The following is a 24,255-nucleotide window of genomic DNA, read 5'->3' as shown; positions in this document are numbered from 1 at the left end:
TACTAACTTTTGCGCAAACCAATCAATATACACTTATTGTGATTTTTTTTTTTTTACCAAAAATATGTGGCAGAATACATATTGGCCTAAATAAATGAAAAAAATAGATTTTTTTTTTATTGGATATATTTTATAGCAGAAAGTAAAAAATATTGTTTTTTTTTTTCAGAATTGTTGCACTTTTTTTGTTTATAGCGCAACAAATAAAAACCGCAGAGGTGATCAAATACCACCAAAAGAAAGCTTTATTTGTGGGGAAAAAAAGAACATCCAATTTTATTTGGGTACAGCGTCACACAACCACGCATTTGTCAGTTAATATAACGCAGTGCTGTTTCCCCAAAAAATGGCCTAGTCATTAAGGGGGTAAATGCCCTTTTTATCATGCTTTGTTAACATGATGCTGAGCACACCGGCCAAATCCGAGACATCTGCTCATTGCCAGAGTGTGTCTGCAAATTCATTTTTCCATTTTGTCTTCTAAAACCCTCAGCTTCTGGAGAACTACAAGCTTTGGCATGTACTGGCATTAGAAAAAAAACACCTAGTGCTGATAGATTTTTTATTTTTGGGGTGTCTGATTTGCAGCTGTTAGAGGCATTAAATAGACATTCACTAGCTGTCCACCAGAAACAACATGAAAAAGAAACTTGCATATGCTACACTGATATTTTCATTTAATTCCCTATATTTTAAAGTGGCACGGTGGTGTAATTTCTGTGCAGTAAAATAGCCTAGCAGAGGAGTGGGTAATGGAGTTATGTCCATTAAATTATCATAATTCCACTCGTGGGGGATAATCAGCTCTTATAACCCCACTAATAATTCAGAATAACTCTCTGGATGCCATTTAGTCCAGTGAATGAAGGTGGAGCAGATCTCATCAGCTTCAGAAATATTCAGTAGCCGGGAGTGAAGTGTCTCCTGTCATCATTATCACAGTGACAAGTAAAACTTATTGTACAATTTAAATGACCTCTGCTGAAATGGGAACACTTAGCTGGGTGAATGGGCACTTGGGCAGCCAAACATCACCCTATTACCAGAGGAAAAATGTTTTTGTTTCAATAAAGTTCATCTGAAGGTTACGATGCCTAGTTGCTCAATCTGCTTATCAGGCAGAGCCAACAATACAATAATACAAATGTGTTGTGAAAGGTTTTAATTAAAAAATTAACTTATACTGCACTCAGAAAATTACAGTTGAACTCTAGGCAATTGTTAAATACACAGATGCAATACATGTAAGGGATTTGTATTTATATCCATCCATTCCTGAGATTTACACAGCTCTGCCACACATCACAGCCCCGTCTGGCACGGCAGGAGACCTGATTTATTTTTTTACTTTTATAATGATATAACATTTAGAACTCATTCATACAGCATTTTACTCCAGCAGATTTCTGAAGCAGGAATCACAGTTATGAGCCCAGCCTGTACAAAGTAATGTACAGGCTGACAGTGGCTGCAGTTGTCTGTGGGTGTTAGGGCCCTTTCACACTGATACGTTTCTCCTGAGTTTTTTCCTTGCAAGAAAAACCCAAGAAAAAGGTTTCCCTTTAAATCCTATTGGACATTTCACACCACTGCGTTACCGGTGCAGTGCGTTTTGAAAAGTCCTGCATGCTGCACCTTTGGTGCGGTTTTAAAACCCACACCAAAATCAGAGCTTCCTATTGAAATTAATGGAAACCGCAGCAAAATCGCGGTTAATATGCACTGCGATTTTGCATTGTTAGTGCGTTTTTGAGTCACATGTTCACAGGTGCAGGCAACCCAAAAGTGCACCAGAAATGCACAGCAAATGCATCTGAAACACAACAAAATCATGATTTGCTACAGAGCAGTGTGAAAGTACTCTTAGCATGTAATCACATATTGAGTAATTATCAGCAGTTAGGGACCGATGATCACTCATTGATGCAAACAGCTTGTGTCTAAGATCAATCATCTATCCCTAACCACAGGAAATCACTCTATACATAGGTGAATGTGAACATATGCAGCTGCTGTCAGCCTGTCATTGTTTTGTATGGGCAGAGCAGCCACAATTGTCTGTAAATACCTGCAAATCCAGCTTTAGGAACCCACTGGGTTCTTGCTGCATCTGGAGTTAAAATGCCATGTGATCAAGGTCACCTCTCAGCCCCCAGCCCATGACTGGACAGAGAAGGAAAGGCATCAGACCAATGATTAGCATACTCTCTGTAATCAAATGAATTGATTGGATTGTTGGGCTGCTTTTACCTTCCCCAGTCTCAGCTCTTCTATACAGGGACTGCAAGAGGCTGATACCAGGACAGACTGAGATGGGTACATTGCTTCCATCAAATGAGTGACATCACTTCTCTCACGATATAAGCTATATATTACATGGATGACATCACCGCTCACCAGAGGTAAGTTATTATTTTAATGGTTTGACATCACTGCTCTACAAATTTTTTTGATGGTTTAACATCACTGTTCTCCAGATATAAGGGTCCTTTCACACGAGCAATCCGATCAGATCCGCCTGTCAGTTTTTTAGGTGGATCTGATCGGATCCCCCATGCATCCCTATGGGGCAGCGGATGTCAGCGGAGACGTGTCCGCTGACAATCGCTGCCATCCGCATCCGATCCTGTCCATGAAATCCGGACGGATGGAAACCCTATTTTCCATCCGTCCAGGGGATCGGATTGGACGGGATCGGATGAGAGCGGACAGGCGGTCCGTTCTCATCCGATTCCCCCATAGAGATGCATGGGGGAGAGGGAGCTGTCACCTGCCTGCTCAGCGGGGATCAGTGTATCGATCCCCCGCTGAGCAGCACGGATCCGCCTATGGAGGCGGACCGTGTGAAAGAAGCCTAAGTTATATTTTACAGGTGTGATATAGCCACTCTCAAGATATATTTTTTATACTCTTACCTGGGAAGAGCTGCTTGGTGGGGGCACTAAGCTGCGCACTCTTCGATACTCTGTATGCCACATCTGGTCCCTTTGTTGATTTTCTGAATGCGCAAAATCCTGTTGATTTTTGGACTCCATCAGGTAAATTAGGAAAATCTAAAACCTTCAAAACATCTGCTGGTTCACCTGTGGGTGAAAGAATGAAATCAAAATTGTTAATTTTTTTGTACTTTCAAGATTGTACAAAAATATATTTGTAAAGTTGGAATTTAATATGAAGAAAAAGCATATTTAATTGCATTGTTAGACAAATCTGAAAACCCGAGGACGGTTTCTTCAATTTCAAATGTTGCTTACACAGTCAGTGACAATGGGGTGGATTTATTGAAAGGAAATAGATTGCGCTTTGCAAATGCAGTTGCACTCTTTTTTTCCTTAGTAAATAACAATGTGGTAAAGCATTGATTTGCAAAGAACACCCAATCAGGTACAAGGAATTGAAAAAAAGAAAAGCATTTTTTCTTGCACACGATTGGATAACGGAAATCAGCAGAGCGTCCCCTCATTTACTAAACTCTGGGGAAAATGAGTGCTGGCAAAGTGCACACAGTCTATATGCCTTTAGTAATTAAACCCCAATGTGTGCGGAGTGCATTGTGTTTATATTAAGCCAATAATGGTTGGTGTCAAGTCCCCATGATGAAGCCAGTAGAGGATTCTCTAGATGTCTCAGAAGTTATGACCAAGTTATATCCCTGGTGTTTGTAGACCTGGTGGCAGCCTCAGAGATGAAAACTGAGACACGAGCAGTAACCAGCCCCTTTTCAAGTGTCCTTTTCTATATCAGTCTATCTATAACTCCTATAATAGTAACACAGTTCCACAAACCAATCGGAGAAGAGGCACCCTGTCTACAATGCGTTCATAACATTTTTAGTGTTCTCAGCTGAAACTAGTCGTCTAATAAATCAAATACTTTTCCTTTTTGTAAAAAGCAACAAACATCAATTCCAAAATGCCATCTGCCCATTATACCTTCCAGCAATGAAGACCAATACGGATTCTTAGTAGCGGCATTTTCAAAATCCCTCCACTTGTGGTCAAATCTGTCCATGTACAGGACACGCCAAACATGTATTAAGGAATGGATACACAATGTTTTGACACAATGTCACGCAATAATAAAGCTCATTTTGTGCACCAAACCCAAATATAACACCCAAATATAACAAGGTAGCAATTTACACTACTCAAAACCAATACTTCAGTGTTTATTGTGGACCTTCTCAACCTTTTTACAGAAGGAACCCTTGAATAACGCCTTATTTGTGGTCATTGGGAAAAATCCCCTTCTTAGAGACAGCTATAGTCAGTGGTTACTTACTGTATCTGAGAAGGGGAAGTTGCTTATAGCTTAAAGGAACCCCTAGAAACCTTGGCTGCAACCCTATGGTATTATACTGAATCCCCACTACTGAATCTCCTGAAGACTGTTGGTGAGATCTTGGCACTGAGCTCCTGGATCAACACACTTTTTGTGGCAAATATGAGGGGTTCCCACCATCCCTACTGGATCTTTTATTTGTTTTATGTGGTGCTTAACCCCAAAGGAGCCACTTGATGTGTTGGGTCCCATGTTTCTGTGCCCACGACTTTACGAACAGCTCCACACACTCTAACACACCTGGCTTGAGAAAGGTATGGCCCAGGCCCTTCAGCAGGCCTGGATTCAATGAAAGCTCTAAAATATTTATAGATTGCTTAAAAAGAAATGGTGTCAGCAAACTGTGCAACAAAAGAATTCAATGTCAGCAGACTGTGCCTTATGAAAGTGATGTGACACCCTTGCTGTGTTCTGAAATCTAAATGTCCTAAACTGCAAAGGCTGGCTGAAAAATCCTAACCCAACGATTTTCACAGGGCACCTTTTATTTCACTTTTTTTTCTTCTAAATAACACAGGAGGGATGACGAAGACTCAATAATAAGGCAGAACGCTTGCTCTAGTGGCTTTTAAGCTGAAAAAGATTGACACATATCGATCTTCTCTGAATTCTGAGTCCTGAGACAAACAAATTTTTCCCATCAAACAATTAATGGTCTGCTTCACTTTCAAGACACAGATATGTAGCAGCCCTGTATCGGCCCTGCTGGATGAATTGGCCCTACACTATCATTGAGAAGGAATATATATTGTATGGGGGCTTTAGAATATCAGTTTGGGATGTTGTTGGTTCACAGCAATACTTGTAAATACTAGAGTATAAAATTAGGTGTAAAACAAAACAATTGGTAGAATACCAGCTTGGAGTTCTAATAATATCAATTTCTAGCCTCCCCTGTACAACCTCCTGAAGTAAATCAGGTAAAATTTGGGAGCTACATGGGTGCTGCCATTACTATTTTGTCTTTAGGCCCTCGTTCACACTTAATCTAAATTTGTAATCGTGCAACTTCACTTGAAATTGCACGGTTTCAAAACTGCATACAGTACGACTTCAGGTGTGACTTGGCTGACATCTGTGCTACTTGATGCACAGATTTCCATGCAAGTCCCACCTGAAATCGCCTAAAAATAGCGTAGGAACCCTTTTTCAAATCGGTGCGGCACAACATAGCCAGCGTTTCACCGATTTCAACAATAGGGTGCAACTCGTCATGCAAGTTGAACCTGTCAAACATGACAAGTCGCACTAGTGTGAATGGGGGTTAAGGCTGGATTCACACTGCTGAGATGCAGGAACCACAGGGATTCCTGTGCGGGTTCCCGCATTGCAATCTGACTCGCAGGCAGTTCACACTGCTCTCTGCGAACCGCTGCAGGAGTGAATATAAAGGTAATGACACCCCCAAATCAGTTTGTAGAATGCAGTGCGAACTGTGAAATCAGATGGAATCGGATCGCATGGGCCCGAACACCCATGCAATCCGATTTCAGTGTGGATAAAAAAAAAAAAAGGGTCCTTCACAATTTTGTTGTGAATGCGATGCAATTTCAGCCATACAAACTGCAGTGGAAATCACACGCGATGCCTGGCATTGCATTAATGTGAACCCAGCCTTAGACAAGACTCTGGGCTGTCACCCTTATTCATAACCAAACATGTTTTCTCAGGATAGCAACCCACTAAGTAATGAATGAAGGATGAGGATGATGGCCCTATAACCTGTACTTTCTGTATCTCTCCCCCACCGACAGTAATAAGTCTTCCCCTGGCCAACATAGGGTTCAGCTTCACTGTGAAATGTCAGTTTTAGGTGGGGTTACCTTTTATTTTAAATGTGTATTTACTCCAGCCTACCCTCGCAGCCTTTGTGCAGAAAGGAAAACCTATCACCATGTTTGGGTAAGAAGAACGGATTGATTCTCTCACCCCATCGACCGTGGTGAAGAAGCTTGACAGGCAGACAGAGCGTAATGCAGACATACATAACACGGGGGAAATGTCAAACCGGGAACAGAAAATTAATACATCTCTGGCACTAAAAAGCTTGCTGTGACAACCGCAATTTGTTACAATCCTTGATGCAGAACAATGAGGCAGATTAGCACATCCATCAAGAATGAAAACAGATTAGAGCAAGCAGCATATCTCTTAATTATCTCTAGAATAACTACATGTCACCCCCAATATTGCTACACTTTGTTTTCTTTTCTTGTGGCGGTTTGGTTTTCTCTTCCCAACCCTCATCACCTGAAGCACAGTTCCTTCCTAGCCAATTTATGAACATAGGAAAGACAAATGGCATATTCAGGTTAGCAAGGCGATGGTGTGCAATAAGCAGTAACAAAGATCGATATATTTCAACTAAAGTACAAGACACCCTCAAAAACGGTGTTTGTTCACAGCCTAATGCTCTACATTGTGCTGACTCAAGCAGAAACAGAGCAGAGAAGCTCCCTTTGTATTATAGGAATTAAACATTTTAATCAAGTTTATTCTGCGATATGACCAGGAGCAGATATGCGCGGGTGTAAAATCTGACATTTCTGCATATGTTTCTGTAAATTAGAGGCACTATATCTAGAAAGGGTTGAAGTTGTATTCGTAAAATGAAAATGTCATTATGTTATGAGGCTATATACAAATACATTTTAATTAAAGAAGTTGTTCTTTAGAGTCGGTTCACACTAGCACGACTTGTCAGGCCACTTGTCAGCCTGACAAGTCGCGCTCCCTCGCGGTCCATTGACCGCTACAGGACCCGTTCTAATAGGAGCGACAAAAGTCGCTCCGACTTAGAAAAAGGGTCCTGTACTACTTCGGGGCGACCTCGGAGCGACTTGCATAGACTTCCATTATGTGAAGTCCCTGCAAGTCGCTCCAAAGTCGTGGTGCATGGTAATGCACAAGTCGCCCCCGAAGTAGTAAGGAGTCGTGTCCCCTCAGTGTGAACCGGCTCTTAAGTTCACTTTCGTGGGGAAAAAAAAAATAACAAATAAAGAAAAAACAATATAGCGTATACAATTGTGACACAAATCATATTGTAATTGAATGTTATACAAAATTACCTTTCCTTTTCAATCTGCAGCTGTTGTAAATTTCTGAAAATGCAATATGGCTACCTGGAGTTGTTCCGTTCACAGAATGTGTACTGACCACATTCCAGAAACATCATTTCCTGCTTGTGTGATTGGCTCCCTGGTTTTCCCAGAAGTCTGCACTAAGATACAAGTCAGATTTCTGGCATCCCCTGCAGCAAAAATGTAATTTTTGGTGAGAAACTCCCAATAGGAACACGTCTAAAGGGATGCAGGCCCAGCTGATTTCCTCATTAGTGCTCTGAAGCTTCCACAGCTGACAGATAATTATGAAACCACTCCCATTTGATCCACTCAGCAAAGAGGCACAGAGGAACAAACAATGATTTCTTCAGAACAAAAGGTAGGAATATGCAACAAAGTTTGTTACAATCCTTGTAATGTGCATAGATCACCCAGAGGGGAATGTTTTTTTTCTCAACAAAAGTGGAGTTACGCTTTAAGGCCTGTTTAAAATTAGTTTGATGCAAATTATGATTCCTTTTTAAACCGTTTTTTTTTTTTTTTTATGGAGACTATTGATGTTAGTCACCCTTCTAGTACATTCCACCTATATATCTCTGTTCTTCACTCACAAACACCTGTAGGGGGTTCCCAGTCAATCAGCAATGGTGATGGTAGCATAGGGAGTGGCAAATATGAACATTTTCCTATGAATGGAAATTAGAGACCCTTTGAAACCTATTGGTCATCAGCCTCTCTACTCCTCCCTGGCCTCACACAACTTTATTGACTGCAATGCTTGGAGAAAGGAGAAAGCCATGTGGAATAATATCTTATCATGGGCTGACACTCAGCTGAAATTTAAACCAACTGTTCCCACCAGAGATTTAACTTTGAAAAGAGGTTTTGACAATGGCACAATGTGCTTTAAACTGATCCTAGCCAGCCCCTCTTTAAGTCAGTTCATCTACCAACGTGGTATCATTAGTGATAGACTTGGAAAAACTATATTGACGTGTTTGGTAGTGATCTGTCTTTCTAATGAGAGCAGACTGGAAATGGATATCCAGTCTCTCATGGGATTTGGGAGGCCTCTAGCCAGCACTGCATTAGACTTCTACAATGTGTAAGGATGTCCCAGTGGCTGACTGCCAGCAACCCCCCGCCAGTTGTATCTCTGTGTCAGAAAGCATTCAGAACGGTGTCACCGCATCAGCTGTCCTGGGGTTTGACAACAACCCAAGGAGGGACATAAAGTGCAGCAAGAAAAAACGTGACCTGGGCTCTACACACCGACAGAAATAGCCACACTGAGACAGTAATAAATGGAAGACAATGATGGGGTATCACTTATCACAAGTATGGTATTACAGTGCAGATCAGAGAAAACCAAGACCGCAAGGAAGTGAAAGATTCAAACAAATCCCCTAAAAACCTTGCTAAGTATTATGAGTAAATTAAACACGACATAACTCGTTTACCTAAAATAAAACACACAGGAACTTAGTGTATCCTCATGTCCTTTACTGCTAGGGACATGTGCACAAATTAGAATTTTAGGTTCATTGGCCACACCTCCTTAGCATATCACAGCTGGACTGGGAGAAAAAAAATCTCCCATAATGCAACATGAGCCTCCATGCCCAGCCCCTGCATGAGTTGAGCTGACAGTTTGGTTAGCATAATTCAGTTTACAAAGTGGGTGAAGATACAATCTGTGAGGATATCAGGAACCAGGCCTGCATTTAAAGTATGTACCAATTGTAAGATAGCAAAGTGAAATTTGACTGCTTTGCGTAAAGCTCAGACACTTCCATAAAAAAGATGACAGGTGTTGCAGAACATCTTTAGAAAGCAGACCTGTCAGTCAATTAGTTATTGCATCATAAAAAGTCTGAGAATATTATTCATCGATGCAGGCAGCACCAGATGTCACCAGAAACAATCACAAGGCACACCTGATACAAGGTAAGATAATATTTTTAGACTTAATAAGACGAGGGGTTTGCCATGTCACATCCTGACCCTCTGGCATTGGAAGCAGATCAACCTTCCCAAACAGAAGTCACTTTACAAGCTGATAAGTGTGTCACGCATTCACTGCCTGAACAGCTGTGCCTGTACAAGTTACACCCTAAATATACAACTTTGATCTTCTTTCCTGGGAGCAATGGGACAGAAATAGAGCATCTGGGGCAGCTAAATAAATCCAAAAGTCTATTCCTGAGAATGCGGCCCATCCACTCCCGAGCACCGCTGTGGAGGAATAGGCCGCACAATACCTGCGAATGGATGAGCTGGTTACTTGTGACTTAAAGGACATCTATACGTAAAAAGCAGAAACTCTCTCTTAGGGTACATCCACATGGCTGCAAGAGAGCCTGTCTGCATGTACTGTCTGCAGTCCTGGCACCGCACACATCCCTGTATGCAAGTACTGACTGGATAGACTACATTTTTAGGGATGCCACCAGTTTCTACTGATTGCATTACATTCCCAGTGATGTCAGCGGTTTTTAGTGATTAGATAGGCTATATTTTCAATGACGTCACCAGAGAGATTGGTGATTGGATAGGCTACATTTTCAGTGATGTCAGTGGTCCTTAGAGATTGGATAGGCTGCATTCTCAGTGATGTCCCCACTCCCAAGTAAATAGGCTGCATTCTTGGCCATGTCTCTGGACTCCAGTGAATGGATAGGCTACATTCTCACTGAGAGTAATGGGAAAATTTGCATTCACGCTGCAGTCACCCTGCTCACCATGGGGTCCTTGTGTATCAGCACAGCTGTGTGTTCATGTCAGTTATAATGCATCTCCCCGGATGATATCAGTGTCATTTGGGGATAACAGACATAAATAATATAGGACACATGAAATATACTATGTTTGTTTGGCACTGGTAAATTTCCTAGAAGAAGAGCGCCAAGCAATAAAGTGAATTTTATCCTTATGTGACCCACCACTAACAATAAGAGTGAGACAGTCAAGCGCAGAAACTACTATGTATTACATACAGATAGACTAAAAATTTTAATGTTTCCAATGATTACATTTTTCTGTATGTGTAGTAAAAAAAAAAAAAAAAATTACATTTTAGCAATTCCCTGGGGGCATTCTTCTAGAAAGAACCTCTTTTTTTCAGCATGTGGCCAGATACAGTATCTCCTAATTAGGAGTCTACTGTGACAAGGGCAACGGTGTAATTTACAAATGATTCAGCAATCACCATAAACAATCTGAATTTAAACAACCTGAACAATTATTAAAGTAAAACTCTGCTTTTAGTCCTATTGTTATACCCTGGTGTATGTATTTTTCCAGTGCAAATGATCAAAATTGTTTTTGCCAGAGTTCAGCTTTAAAGTGATTTAAAGATTAATACCAGGCGTGGAGATTTTATGAATAGTTACATTGATCAAGCGTGAACCCATTTAACTATATTTGCTATACCTGGCCGATGCCCATGGAAGCTGGAAATTACTGAAGTAGACATCACTATTTAATTGACCTTCACTTTCTTCCATCGTCCTGTGGCAAGCGGCTGGCCTGCTATACTCTGAACAGAGGAGAGCACCATTTAGAGAATGCTTTACAAGACAGTGATGTCACACGCTCCACCTCATCCAATCAGAGATTGCCTTGCATTCATTCGAGAAATGCCACGCCTTCTCTAAATGGCGCCCGAGCCAAGTAGCCAAGCTCCTACGTTCAGGATGCAGCAGCCAGCCACCTGGAATGAAATCTGGAACTAGTGGAGATCACTTGAGTAGAGGTGTCTATTTCAGTGATTTCCAACTTCCAGGGCCATCGGCCAAGTATAGTATATACACTGAACAAAATTATAAAAGCAACACTTTTGTTTTTGCCCCTATTTTTCAGAAGCTGAACTCAAAATCTAAGAGCTTTTTCTATGTACACAAAAGGCCTATTTCTCTTAAATATTGTTCACAAATCTGTCTAAATCTGTGTTAGTGAGCACTTCTCCTTTGCCAAGATAATCCATCCACCTCACAGGTGTGGCCTATCAAGATGCTGATTAGATACATGATTATTGCACAGGTGTGCCTTAGGCTGGCCACAATAAAAGGCCACTCTAAAATGTGCAGTTTTATCACACAGCACAATGCCAAAGATGTTGCAAGTTTTAGGGAGCGTGCAATTGGCATGCTGACTGCAGGAATGTCCACCAGAGCTGTTGCCCATGAATTGAATGTTAATTTCTCTACCATAAGCTGTCTCCAAAGGCATTTCAGAGAATTTGGCAGTACATCCAACCGGAATCACAACCGCAAACTATGTGTAACCACACCAGCCCAGGACCTCCACATCCAGCATCTTCACTTCCAAGATTGTCTGAGATCAGCCACCCGGATAGCTGCTGCAACATTTGGTTTGCATAACCAAAGAATTTCTGCACAAAATATCAGAAACCGTCTCAGGGAAGCTCATCTGCATGCTCGTTGTCCTCATCGGGGTCTCGACTTGACTGCAGTTCGTCGTTGTAACCGACTTGAGTGGGCAAATGCTCACATTCTATGGCATCTGGCACTTTGAAGAGTGTTCTCTTCACGGATGAATCTCGGTTTTCACTGTACAGGTCAAATGGCAGACAGTGTGCATGGCGTTGTGTGGGTGAGCGGTTTGCTGATTTCAACGTTGCGGCTCAAGCGGCCCATGGTGGCGGTGGAGTTATGGTTTGGGCAGGCGTATGTTATGGACATCGAACACAGGTGCATTTTTTTGATGGCATTTTGAATGCACAGAGATTCAGCGACGAGATTCTGAGGCCCATTTTTGTGCCATTCATCCACGACCACCACTTCATGGTGCAGCATAATAATGCACGGCCCCATGTTGCAAGGATCTGTACACAATTCCTGGCAGCTGAAAACATCCCAGTTCTTGCATGGCCAGCATACTCACCGGACATGTCACCCATTAAGCATGTTTTGTATGCTCTGGATTGGCGTATACAACAGCGTGTTCCAGGTCCTGCCAATATTCAGCAACTTCGCACAGCCATTGGAGAGGAATGATCTTACATTCTACAGGCCACGATCAACAACCTGATCAAGTCTATGTAAAGGAGATGCGTGAGGAAAATAGTGTTCACACCAGATACTGACTGGTTTTCTGACCCCCCCCCCCCCCCCCCAATACAGTAAAACTGCACATTTTAGAGTGGCCTTTAATGTGGCCAGCCTAAGGCACACCTGTGCAAAAATCATGCTGTCTAATCAGCATCTTGATATGCCACACCTGTGAGGTGGATGGATTATCTTGGCAAAGGAGAAGTGCTCACTAACACAGATTTAGACAGATTTGTGAACTATATTTGAGAGAAATAGGCCTTTTGTGTACATAGAAAAAGTCTTAGATCTTTGAGATCAGCTCATGAAAAATGGGGGCAAAAACAAAAGTGTTGCATTTATAATTCTGTTCAGTGTACATACACTAGTCCTAGCTGCACCAATATATCCATGTATAAATATTCATACCTGAAATTCTTCTTTAAAAGGTGTTCTAAAGGCATACATTTTTTTTCTCCTCAATGCATTCTCTGGAGATGGAAAAAAACTGGCAATGGTTTTTTACCATTTCATACTCCATAAAAATGGAGCTATATCACAGAAAATAAAATAGGTCACAGTTACGCATTTAAAGTGTACAGGCTATTGTTTACCTGATTAGTAATTTTAGACTCAAGAAAGGGAAAATTTTATCTAAACTTCAATGAAATGACAAGAATTCAGCTATGCGCTATGATATCCCCTCCCCCTATGACCTTTATTAAGTGCTTCAGTTCTGACAACTTCCTTTCCATATTCATCCATAAATATTATGAAAAACCCTTTCAAATAAAGACTATCCATTCAGCTCTTGGAGCTGACAGCTGATTTGACCTAACCTCCTCTCTGATTCCAACAACTGACAGGCTACTCATCTAGGGTCCAATTAACCGAAATCTTTACCATTTTCTGTTTACTAAACTTTATCCAGTATTTTTGGATAAGTGCCTCTCTGAACTTTTAAACTTTCCAAAGTAAACAGCAGTATATTTCCATAATCCTTACATTTTAAACAAAAAATTAAAAAAAAGGCTAAAATTTAGAAACGTAAAATAGGATTCTGGGATGAGGGGGAGTCACTGATGTGTGACACAGGACCCCCGAGTCACATCTGGAAAAGAGATTTTCTCCAGTAACAGAAGTTCTCGGCCCCCCCTGTTACAGTTTTGTTAATGAAGCATCCAGCGGATGGGGCACACGGCCAAATCGCAGCCTGTGGGAGACATCTGGGGCCTTCCCACCAGAAAATGAATTCAATCCAAAGTCAAAAGCCAATGTGAGCCTCTTCTCTGTCAGATCGTACATCTCTGGAACATCACTCCCCTTTTTCCTTTCCTTTAGAAACAGAACCTGGAACATCTCCAGCAGCCCTGGGGGTTTATCAGATTACCTGCGGCCTCATTTTTCTGTAAATACACTATTAAAAATGTTGTATATATATATATATCTTTTTTTTTTTTTTCCACTTCCTTGCTATATACATCAGACCTGACACATCAAGGGCACCCTGGCAACAAGACTCAGCACAGCCAGTTCCTTAGTAATCATTGCATGCAAAGACTGACAGTCACTAAATCAGCAGTGTACACAGCATTCCATAGACCTAAAGTCCTGCTAACACTTCTGCCATCTGTTGCGCTTTTTTTTTTTTTTTCTTGTACAAATTGTAACTGATCAGAGTGCTATTTATTTCATGTAAGGTCAAGGAACTACAAGCCTCAGCATGCCCAGCTATCCAATACATGGCAAGGTAAATGAAAGATTGAGAAAGAACAGCATAAGGGTTATCAGAATTCTGTTAGACAGTCACAACATATTTTCATCATTTGATCCATTCCATCCACTACACTAATTGACTGGTGGCTATATTACCGTATAACATTTGCCACTGCCCATAAAAGAAGCTGAATAATTACAGACTCACATTTGTATATGACCACTATTTCTCCCTCAAGATTTGCCAAGCCTCGTGGCCATGTCCACCATGTCAGGCTGTGAGCTATTAAAATTTACACTGTGATAAGAAGGACCAATAAACCTATACTTCTCAGATAGAGTTAGGTGTAATAAACAGGACAAGGGTGGGCATAGTCGAGCACTCTTGACGAAAGCCTGTGGCAGCTCCCACAGTTCTATTAAGGGCCGTACACACTTGACGAAAATTGGACGAAATATCCTCCAATTTTTCTCTGTCTTCTCAGCGTTCGTTACCGTTTTTAGTCGACAGTACATAAATGTTCACGAAATTTCTTTTTTTTTTGGCACATTTCTTCCTAGACTTCCGGGTTGTCAGCAACTTCACATCATGCGCGGTCTTTCGTATCCGATTTTTCACGGACGTACTGCATACACATTAAACGAAAATTGGTCGTCTGGGGACAGACGAAAAAAATTTTGGTGTTTGTCCCTCCGTTTTTTTTCCGTTGTAAATGTCGGCATCGGCTGCCGAAAGTTGTGAACACACTAGGCGAAAATCGGACGATTTCACATCGGGCGGGAATTTTCGGCAGATTTTCTACTAGTGTGTACCCTGCTTTAACCTCTGGTGTATTGGAAAAGTACAATGGGGGGGGGGGGGGATCTATTGATTGAGGAGGATTTCACCAAACAAAAGAGTCATTGGCACTAGGGACACATCCTACTAACTGTAAGTTATGACCCTTGTGCTGATTTGTTTTTTTATTCTGACTGATATACTGCACTTAGGCTTTAAGTGTTGGGAATATGGCTGTAATATAAAAATACGATAGAAGATAATGTGGAAGGGTAAAGGAAGTAACATATACTGCAATTCTACTTAGTCTTTTAAAAGCGCAATGACAAGTTTGTACATGTCTGGCATTTCATGTCTATTAGAATTGTGTGACCCATGCAACACCGTGCTGTAAAACGCCAGCATTCATTGTGAGAGGTAAGATTAACGCAATGCAATGCTATGCGAAGTACAAAAGTGTCAATATTAGCTTCGGTGAGAATGCAGAAAGATCATTGTTCCTTCCTTTGTGGGAAGTATTTGGCTAGAAAGGGCAGCGCAGAGGGCAAATGTGATGGCTACTGATTGCACAGCTGTCTCTCCAATGCCTGCTCCTGGTTTTTATTGTTAATTAGTTTCAATTGTCCCTCCTAATTGTCCCTAGGGCCATTTATAGCTTTGTGGACTTTGTCCACATGTATAATCCATGCCACTCAATGTCAAATAGTCTGATCCTTCACCAAACACTCAAGAAGGTGTTTGCTTACTGGAAAATGAGGAGCACACAAGTTTAGGCCTATGTGTCCTCCTATATGATGGGACTTTATATTTGTTTGCATTTTGCACAATAAATTAAGGGTGGGGCATCTAACAAATCACCCCTTGAGGCATCATGCCTTCTATACAGATTACTGCCATGCATTTATTCAACCACCTGAAAGGACGGAGGAAGAAAAATAGAGACAAGACTTTAAAAGTGCCTTGTTGGGGACATATAAAATAGTGTTATTAAAACATAGGAAACTTTATTACATCCTTAAAAAAAAAAAAAAAAAAAAAACAATAAAAACATGCACCAAGTACATTAATTGCCATATCGTTTACATCTGTTTGCTTTGGTGTTTTTAGAACATGGAGGCTGGACATACATGATCTGATGGAATTGAGCGGTCAGCGGTGTGCCAGATCTGAGTTACAGTAAGCTTGCTTATTAGTAACTAGCATGTCTGATTGGAGGGAATGATCAAATAACACTCAGGAAATTTTACTGTGTATGGGCCACATCTATTTAAATGGGTCGAGTCAGTCAAAGATTGGCAGGAAATTTACCACCTGTCATTCATAGTGCCTGCTTTTCAACACCTAACATATAACACAATGCGGTCTTTTCCCTGGGGCTGTATTTATTAGAAGGCTGATGCCTAGAGCCCAGGATAAGGAGGGGGATCACCACCAAACCGCCACATATACAAACTCTTATAGCTTTTTACCTATTTTGTTTCCCTTTTCTAACTTTTGGACATAAGTGGCTAATTTCAGCGAAAGAACTGTTGTGGAAAGGTTGTAGGGGGTGATAAGAACAGTCAGAAGACTCTCTATAGTTAAGGAAATACGTTACATATAAGCATCTCTCCTTTCTCTTGTTTGGTGGTCTGTACAGTGACAGAGTGGCATGGTACCTCCAGTAGTGTGTTCTAGAAACTGATTTTTTAAAATATAATTACAATATGCAAGAGGCAGAGCTCATAAAAAAAGGACATTATCGTTCAGATATGCCAAAGGTGATATCCAAATACAGCCCTGTCTGTCCCCAGGAAGTGGTGCAAACCCATCTGTAGCAGACAATAATGGCTTATACCACCCTCACTAGTAATTTAGTAAAAATGTGATAACTGGATGGTGAGATTTACCAAGTACATATTGTAAAAAGCCTGCACAGGAGATATGGCAGCAAGCTGAATGATTTCTTGCCAAACTCATTGAAGCAAAATGCATTCTGGAATAATAATGCACAGAAAAGCAGTTTAGAGGAAGGATTACTGAACCTTCAAACCTGCTTCATAGATTAGGAATACCATAAACAATACACAGGTGTATTATCTATATGAAGATTTTTCACTGATCTACATATGGCATTTACTAATAGTTACATGCCTGTGAGTAGATGTCCATTTAGAGCAGCAGTCTTCAAACTTGCCCTCCAGTTGTTCAGGAACTACAATTCCCATCATGCCTAGTCATGTCTGTGAATGTCAGAGTTTTACAATGCCTCATGGGATGTGTAGTTCAGCAAAAGCTGTAGGGCCGTAGTTTGAGGATCCCCGATTTAGAGCCATGAGCTGCATTCAGATCTGTAAGAAAAAATCTGGTGTTTTTGCACATTTGCAACAGCCCTAACTAGGGCTGAACGATAGTCGATGTGATATCGACTATCATTCTGCGGGCGTGGGCGATATTCATATCGCCGAAGACACGATATTTAGCATTAGGCAGTGAGAAGTCGGGACTTGGGGGGAGGATTCACAGTGATTGCAGCCGACACATCCGTCCCACACGTTCAGCGGTGAGCAGCGCGCCATGAGCAGCTGCACAGCTAACCAATCACGCGTGCCTGCACACCTGATTGGTTCCCTGTGCCGCTCACGTGATTGGTGCGCTGTGCCGCGCTCACCGCTCGGTCAAGAGAACTAGCTCCAGGGCGGCAGACTGAACGTGTGGGACAGATGTCATGTCGGGCTGTGTTCTTCTACCTCCTACCACCACTGTGAGTCCCGACTCTGCCTAATCCACACTGTCAGTGTCTTCTGCATTCCACCCAGTTCAATATCGCGATATATATAGTTGAAAAACAAATATCGCAATGTACTTTTTTTCCAAATATCGTGCAGCCCTAGCCCTAACAGTCAACCAATTCTAGTAACATTTGAAAAAAAAATCATACATTGCCTATCTGCCTTAAAATAAAAGAAATGTAGCAGGCCATGTCGTTGTGTTGTGGTCTGATCACACAGGATGATGAAGGTTGATGTTCCTGAAACCCTTTATTGCCTCCACCAGTCCTCCCTCAGAGCCAAGAAAAAGTCCTAAAAGTCCATATTAAGATATTTCAGTAATGCATCATTTCATTGCCCCAGGGATCACAAAAAGCAATATTCCCATCACAAACAAAAGAATGCATTCTAATAATCCCACAGGATGAGAATTCTGCAGAGGGGAGAGCGAAGCCCCAGTCACAGCTCGAAGGGTGAGGATGGAGGAGGAGGAGGCACCAGCATTATTACAATATGCCAAGTATTGTTTTGTCTGCCTATTATATTCTCCAGCTAATGAAGAGAGCTTTGTGACTGGAGAGAAGCTAGAAAAGCACCATTTGTTGGCCTCAGAATGAGCATTGGATTTCAAATAAATTCACCTTTGCTGGAACATGGGTGCCGTCACTACTAAGACTGCTTTCACACTGCTCCATTGCAAAAACATGGTAAAAAAAAAATGCAAAAAAAAGGCATGTGACTTCAAAAAAACACCAAAAACGCAACTGCATTTTTAAATGTTTTTGATGTGGTTTCCAATAATTGAATGGGAAGGTGTGTTTTTGGTGCATTTTTTTTTTTTATACCATACCAAACATGCCAAAAATGCAGCATGCAGGGTTTTCAGAAACACAACTGACCCGCAACTGACCAGTGTGAAACGCTTCATAGGATTTTGGGTAAAAGCAGATGAAAAACTGATCAGTGTGAAAGAGGCCTAATTTGTTTTTAAAGGTTTTTCTTCCAAGGCTGTCACCCTGATCTTAGTTTGGTCCAACACTTCTCTGGCTGAAGGCTTGTTTTAGGTCAGGGACTTACTAAGGCCTGGTTCACATCTATGTGGTGGTTGCAGGTGCGGAAATAAACGAAAAATGTGCTGTTGTTTAAAGTGATTGTAAAGGTTTTTTTTCTTTCTAATAACAAACATATTATACTTACCTGCTCTGTGCAAGGGTTTTATTTGCAGAGTGGCCCCGATCCTCCTCTTCCGGGGTGCCCCGGCATCGCTTCTGGCTCCTCCTCTTCATTGGGTGCCCCCACAAAGAGTCGCTTTCCATGGGGGCACCAATGCGGGCGCACTCATGAGACCCACTGCTGCGTCCATTGACACAGACAGCAGGACTCGGCTCCGCCCCCCGCTCTCGTGTCACTGGATTTGATTGACAGCAATGGCTCCTGCTGCCATCAATCTATCCACTGAGGACCTGAGACAGTGGCTGGAGCTGCTGGGCTCGTGCTCATCACTGGAATGTTCGGGTTCAGGTAAGAATTATGGGGGGGTCTGGGGGGGGGGCAGCTGCAACCAAGAAGGTTTTTAACTTTAAGGCATAGAATGTATTAGGGTTAAAAACTCTGAGACTTTACAAACTCCTTTAAAAACGTGCTTGGCTGCCATTTATTCATTTATTCCTGCAACCCCCCCGTGGAGCCATTCTGGTCTCCCTGTGGGGGACAGGGGAAGCCGCTCCTGCCGGGAGAACACAGTGATTATCGCAAGCCACTATAACAATCGCATGTAAAATCCGACAGGCTGGTTGTACTCAAGTCGACTGATTGATCAACTTGGTACATTCAGCCTGCCCATACATGGTTGGAATCTCAGCTGGATCGTATCTGAATCAACTATGGTTAGCTTAATTTTCATGTGGGAAAGTCGATTTGTTCCAAAATCCAATATAAAAAGTAAATTAAGTTTAAAGTACTTTTAAACGACATTTGTCAAATCATAGAACATAATGAGAAATTTCATACAAATGTTCATATAAATGATCTTTCGAACATCTAATAGTGTATGGCCAGCTTTTTTCTGAACTGTAGACAAGGAGATGATAGAATCGTATGCACTAATGAGGACACCTACTAAGATGTACACACTGCAGAAGAATAGAGTCTCCCATTAAAAGGTTTACCTGGGAAGTGTAATACAGCAGCAGTAAAGTGTTGCATGCAGATTTGGCAGATACACACACTCTACACTGGAGGGTGTTAGTTCTCAGGGTGCTTGGTACATTCCAAACACAATGAACCACCAGCAGAGAAGTGGTTACAGAACAGAAGACAGCAGAAGAATGAGCCATACCTAGCAAGAATTTTCTTGTAATGTAAGGCTATAGAAGTAGCACGCATGCATGACTGCTCTTGTGACATGTGCCGAGCCCCTTGGGGCACATATTTAATCACACATTTTTTTCATAATGAACAATCTGTCACATATCGCTTGGAAACAATCCCGCAGTCTCAGGCCTAAACATGCCAAAATGTTCAGCATGTAGACATGTGACTCCACCCTTCCCTGACTGCAATGAACATAATGATCAACTCACTTGTATAACCAAGGCAGAGCCATATTCATTAGGATAAGAATACTGCACTTTACACAATACTTCAGCTAATTGCACAGCTCTGGATATTTAATTTGCTAAAAAAATCCCCCAAAAAAATGCACTGATGGTGAAAATGAGGTGGAGGCTACTATGAAACGCATAGTGCAAGAACAAACAGTTCTTCTCTGTTACAAAACTGCAGCTACTGGGACAGGATTCTTCCTCTGACATAGACAGGTCTACAAAAAAGCCCAGCAGATTGCTTCAGGCTGGTCATACACTGATCAATATTCAGCCAGTTCAGCAGGAACCAGCTGATTTTCAATGTGTGTGTGGCTGTTCCCTACTATTTGATCAACCTCTGTCAGAGGAACATGTTGGAAAACTTTTGTCGATCAGCAGGTTACGCTGTCAGAATGGGATTCCTCCATCCACCTTGTTTGTGTGAAATTTATTGATTTTTGGCTAAAAAAAAACACGTGTATGGCCAGCTTTACACCTAGTACCAAAGATACTAACGATATAAATAATCAATTATTATGTGGGATCTGTCACTGTAGAAAGCTTCAAAACCCAGAGGACACCTGTTCTTCTAAACCACTGGTCTCCAAACTTCGATCCTTTGCTTGCCTTTATCTGGCCCTTGAGGCACTATTCATATCCTCGACACCAAAAATGGGGCATAATTCCTGCCACTGACACCAACATTTACCTTATATTCCTCCCACGGATGCTAACAGTGGGGCAGCTATTCCTTCCACTGACAGCAAGCACAGGGCAAGATTCCTTTCGCTGACACCAATGACAGGACACAATTCCTTTCACTGATACCAATGATGGGGCACAATTCCTCTGACACCAAAGACAGGGCACTATTCCTTCCCCTGACACCAACAATGGGGCACTATTCCTCCCACTGACACCAATGCCAGGGCACTATTACTCCCACTGATACCAATGACGGGGCACTATTCCTTCCCGACACCAATAATGGGGCACTATTCCTCCCACTGACACCAATGCCAGGGCACTATTACTCCCACTGATACCAATGACAGGGCACTATTCCTCCCACAGACACCAATGACAGGGCACTATTCCTCCCACAGACACCAATGACAGGGCACTATTCCTCCCACTGACACCAATTAAAGGGCACTATTCCTCCCACTGACACCAATGAAAGGGCACTATTCCTCCCACTGACACCAATGAAAGGGCACTACTTCTCCCACTGACACCAACAATGGGGCACTATTCCTCCCACTAATACCAATGATGGGTGTTTCTACACAGGTTTTGTAAGTGTTTTTCAGTCTTGAGTGTTTTTATTTTAGCCAATGGAAAGCTAATTACTATGGGGAAAGGCAAGAAATTCCATGCATTTTTCAGGAGTTCCCATACAAGTCAAAAGGGGTCAATCATGCATCACTCAGCCGCATAGAAGCTCATGTACTTAGAGTGCCATGACAATGATGTGTGAACAGGCACTATAGCATATAATAGGAATCCTCATGTTTAGCATTGAAATGCTTCATAAAAGCGCCTTAAATCTCTCAGGTGTGAACCGAACCTTAGAGAGCAAAATCAAAATATTCTCCAGCCAAGTTATATTAAACTTTGTTAAAACTGAAAATACTTCAGCCTATGATGACACTATACAAAGGAATAAGCTAAGACAATATATAAATGAGAAATGTACAAGACAAAATGACAGTACTGATTACGGCACGGTGCACCATGGCATCTACTCTCTGTCACTGTAATGTAGGTCTGTCCCTTCCAGGGCTATTCTGCCGGTGTAAGGAACTGACAGTTAGCACATAGGGAAAAGTCATTAAACAGGATAGCTGGTAATGGCTTCTACATAGCCTTGCACTTCTGTTGGAGTAATTATCAGCTCTCCCGTCCTCCTCTTGTGTTACTGCTTGGCATGTTTGTGCTCGTCTGAGCCCCCATTAATACTGAAGTGTTGTGTAGAACAAGGTGTCATAAAATAATTACTGTGATAACATGTTTCTTTTTCGGAACCACCTAGTAAGGAAAGAAACACTAAAATTAAAAAGCTTGTAACAAACTAGACTGAACACTGTTAATGCTTTAGGCTAAATTTAGACCAGTGTCTAAACTGCTGCACCTCTGAAAAGCGATCGGTTTTCAGAGGTGTTTGACAGGCAGTGAGAAGACGGTGTGATGTCTCCTCACCATCTACTTTAACTGCATAATTGCCACACCAACATGCCACAAACGTGTGCATTGTACAGGGGCATTCGTGTTTCTTCCCAATTCGCATGAATGGGTTGCGTTCGGCACGCTTACTGCCCACCAAACACAACAGGAGTAATAGTTTTTGCCGTGGGCACGAATCAAAGCAGCATTTGAACTCCTGTCTGTTACCTTTGCAGTTTGGGAGGGGAGTTAAAAACGCTAAAAACGTAGCTTAACCATGCGTTTTTAACACCCCTTCCAACTGCAAGTCTAAATGGGCCCTCAGAGATCCAGGAATCACAAATGCATTTCTCATAGAGGACATATCAACGAGTGATAGAATGGTCACAAATATTTTCCACCATGATGGAAATTTCTGCAACTGAAAGGTTTCTTTCTTTGATAGCAAGTAGTCATTTCTCTAGGAATGTATCAGATAAGCCATACTTTGTAGTTAATGACCACATTACAAACATTCAAAAAGGATTGTACATCATCAGATATAGGAAGAAGAGATCTCACATCTCTTCAGAGGATAGAACTGCTCCAACAGGTATGAGTATGAATGTGAAGAGCGTTCCCTGCTCGGTCACAAAGCTGGCGCCAATTTCACAGCACTAGACAATGTGTTTTATCATCGTCTATAGAGGATTGCGTTACCTGTGCTGTACTCTTTGTGTCAGATGAAGTGTCTACAGACTGGTATTATTCGGGCAGCATGGTCTAAAAAGTTACCTCTCTTGGCACCAGGACTCCCATCTACATGGAGTTTGTATCTTCTCCCTGTGTTTAGTGAATTTCTTCTGGGAGCTCATTTCCTCTCACAACCTAATATCTTACTGATGGGTTAAATTGGATTTTGCCCAAACTGGTGTGGTGGGGAAAAGAGAGTGTAAGCTCCTCTGGTGCACATTAATATGGGTTGCTCAGTGTTCTTTGTATAGAGCTATATAAATGATTACAATTACAGCAATTACAGGTCCAGAATGAATAAATGGTATGAAGGTAGTATATATTCACAAGCATTAATATACCTTCATTGCAACCTTTCACAAAAACCCAGAGAAAAGCATATGTGAACTTGTGAATGTACTTTTAAAATGTAAATGCAGGCGTTAGTGTATATATTGACCTATGGAAGGCTCTAGCTTCTGTTTGCCATCTAGCTTGTTAGTTCCCATTTAATATATAGATAACACAATAACTTTAGGGGTCCATTCATACCACAATGTATGTGTAGCACTGCCCCCTAGAGAGCTACTGAGAATTGCACTTTCTTGGGTCCCCTGGGTTACCAGCAATAGAAAATCCCCTTTCCCCTAAATACCTCCCAAAATTCCAAACAGAAAAGACTCCTTTTAGCACAGAATATTCAGACAAAGCACATATCCTCATCACACCCTTCCATTATTTATACTATGATTAATCAATCACTTAAATTCACTGGGCCTTTTTTTTCACTACTACTTTCTCTAAATCAGGGATCCTCAAACTACGGCCCTCCAGCTGTTGTGGAACTATACGTCCCATGAGGCATTGTAAAACTCTGACATTCACAGACATGACTAGGCATGATGGTAATTGTAGTTTCTGAACAACTCGAGGGCCATAGTTTGAAGACCCCTGCTCTAAATCATAGCCTTGGCTGGCAACCCCTTTACCCTCAGGAGCCACACAGCTCAAGTAATTGCACTGCCGTGGGACCTTGGCTGTGGCAGCAGCGGTGCTGAGGGGATCACAGTAGGACAATGCTGGGCAGGTGAGCAT

The 24,255-nt window shown here is 41.8% G+C and overlaps 1 protein-coding gene across 3 annotated transcripts in view; it reads right to left on the bottom strand.

Annotated features, from left to right (window-relative positions):
* COL5A1 (collagen type V alpha 1 chain) overlaps positions 1–24,255 on the bottom strand; it is a 275,391-nt gene that overhangs the window by 210,722 nt on the left and 40,414 nt on the right. For all 3 annotated transcript variants that reach the window (XM_082264614.1, XM_082264613.1, XM_082264615.1), the window contains exon 2: positions 2,916–3,083. In XM_082264614.1, the coding sequence (XP_082120740.1) occupies positions 2,916–3,083 (168 nt within the window). The remainder of the gene's footprint in view (positions 1–2,915; positions 3,084–24,255) is intronic.

Source organism: Pelophylax lessonae (assembly GCF_965119305.1).
Source record: "Pelophylax lessonae genome assembly, chromosome: 7".
NCBI lineage: Eukaryota > Metazoa > Chordata > Amphibia > Anura > Ranidae > Pelophylax > Pelophylax lessonae.
Note: the sequence above shows the minus strand (reverse complement) of the source record. Positions and strands in the feature narration are given on the sequence as shown.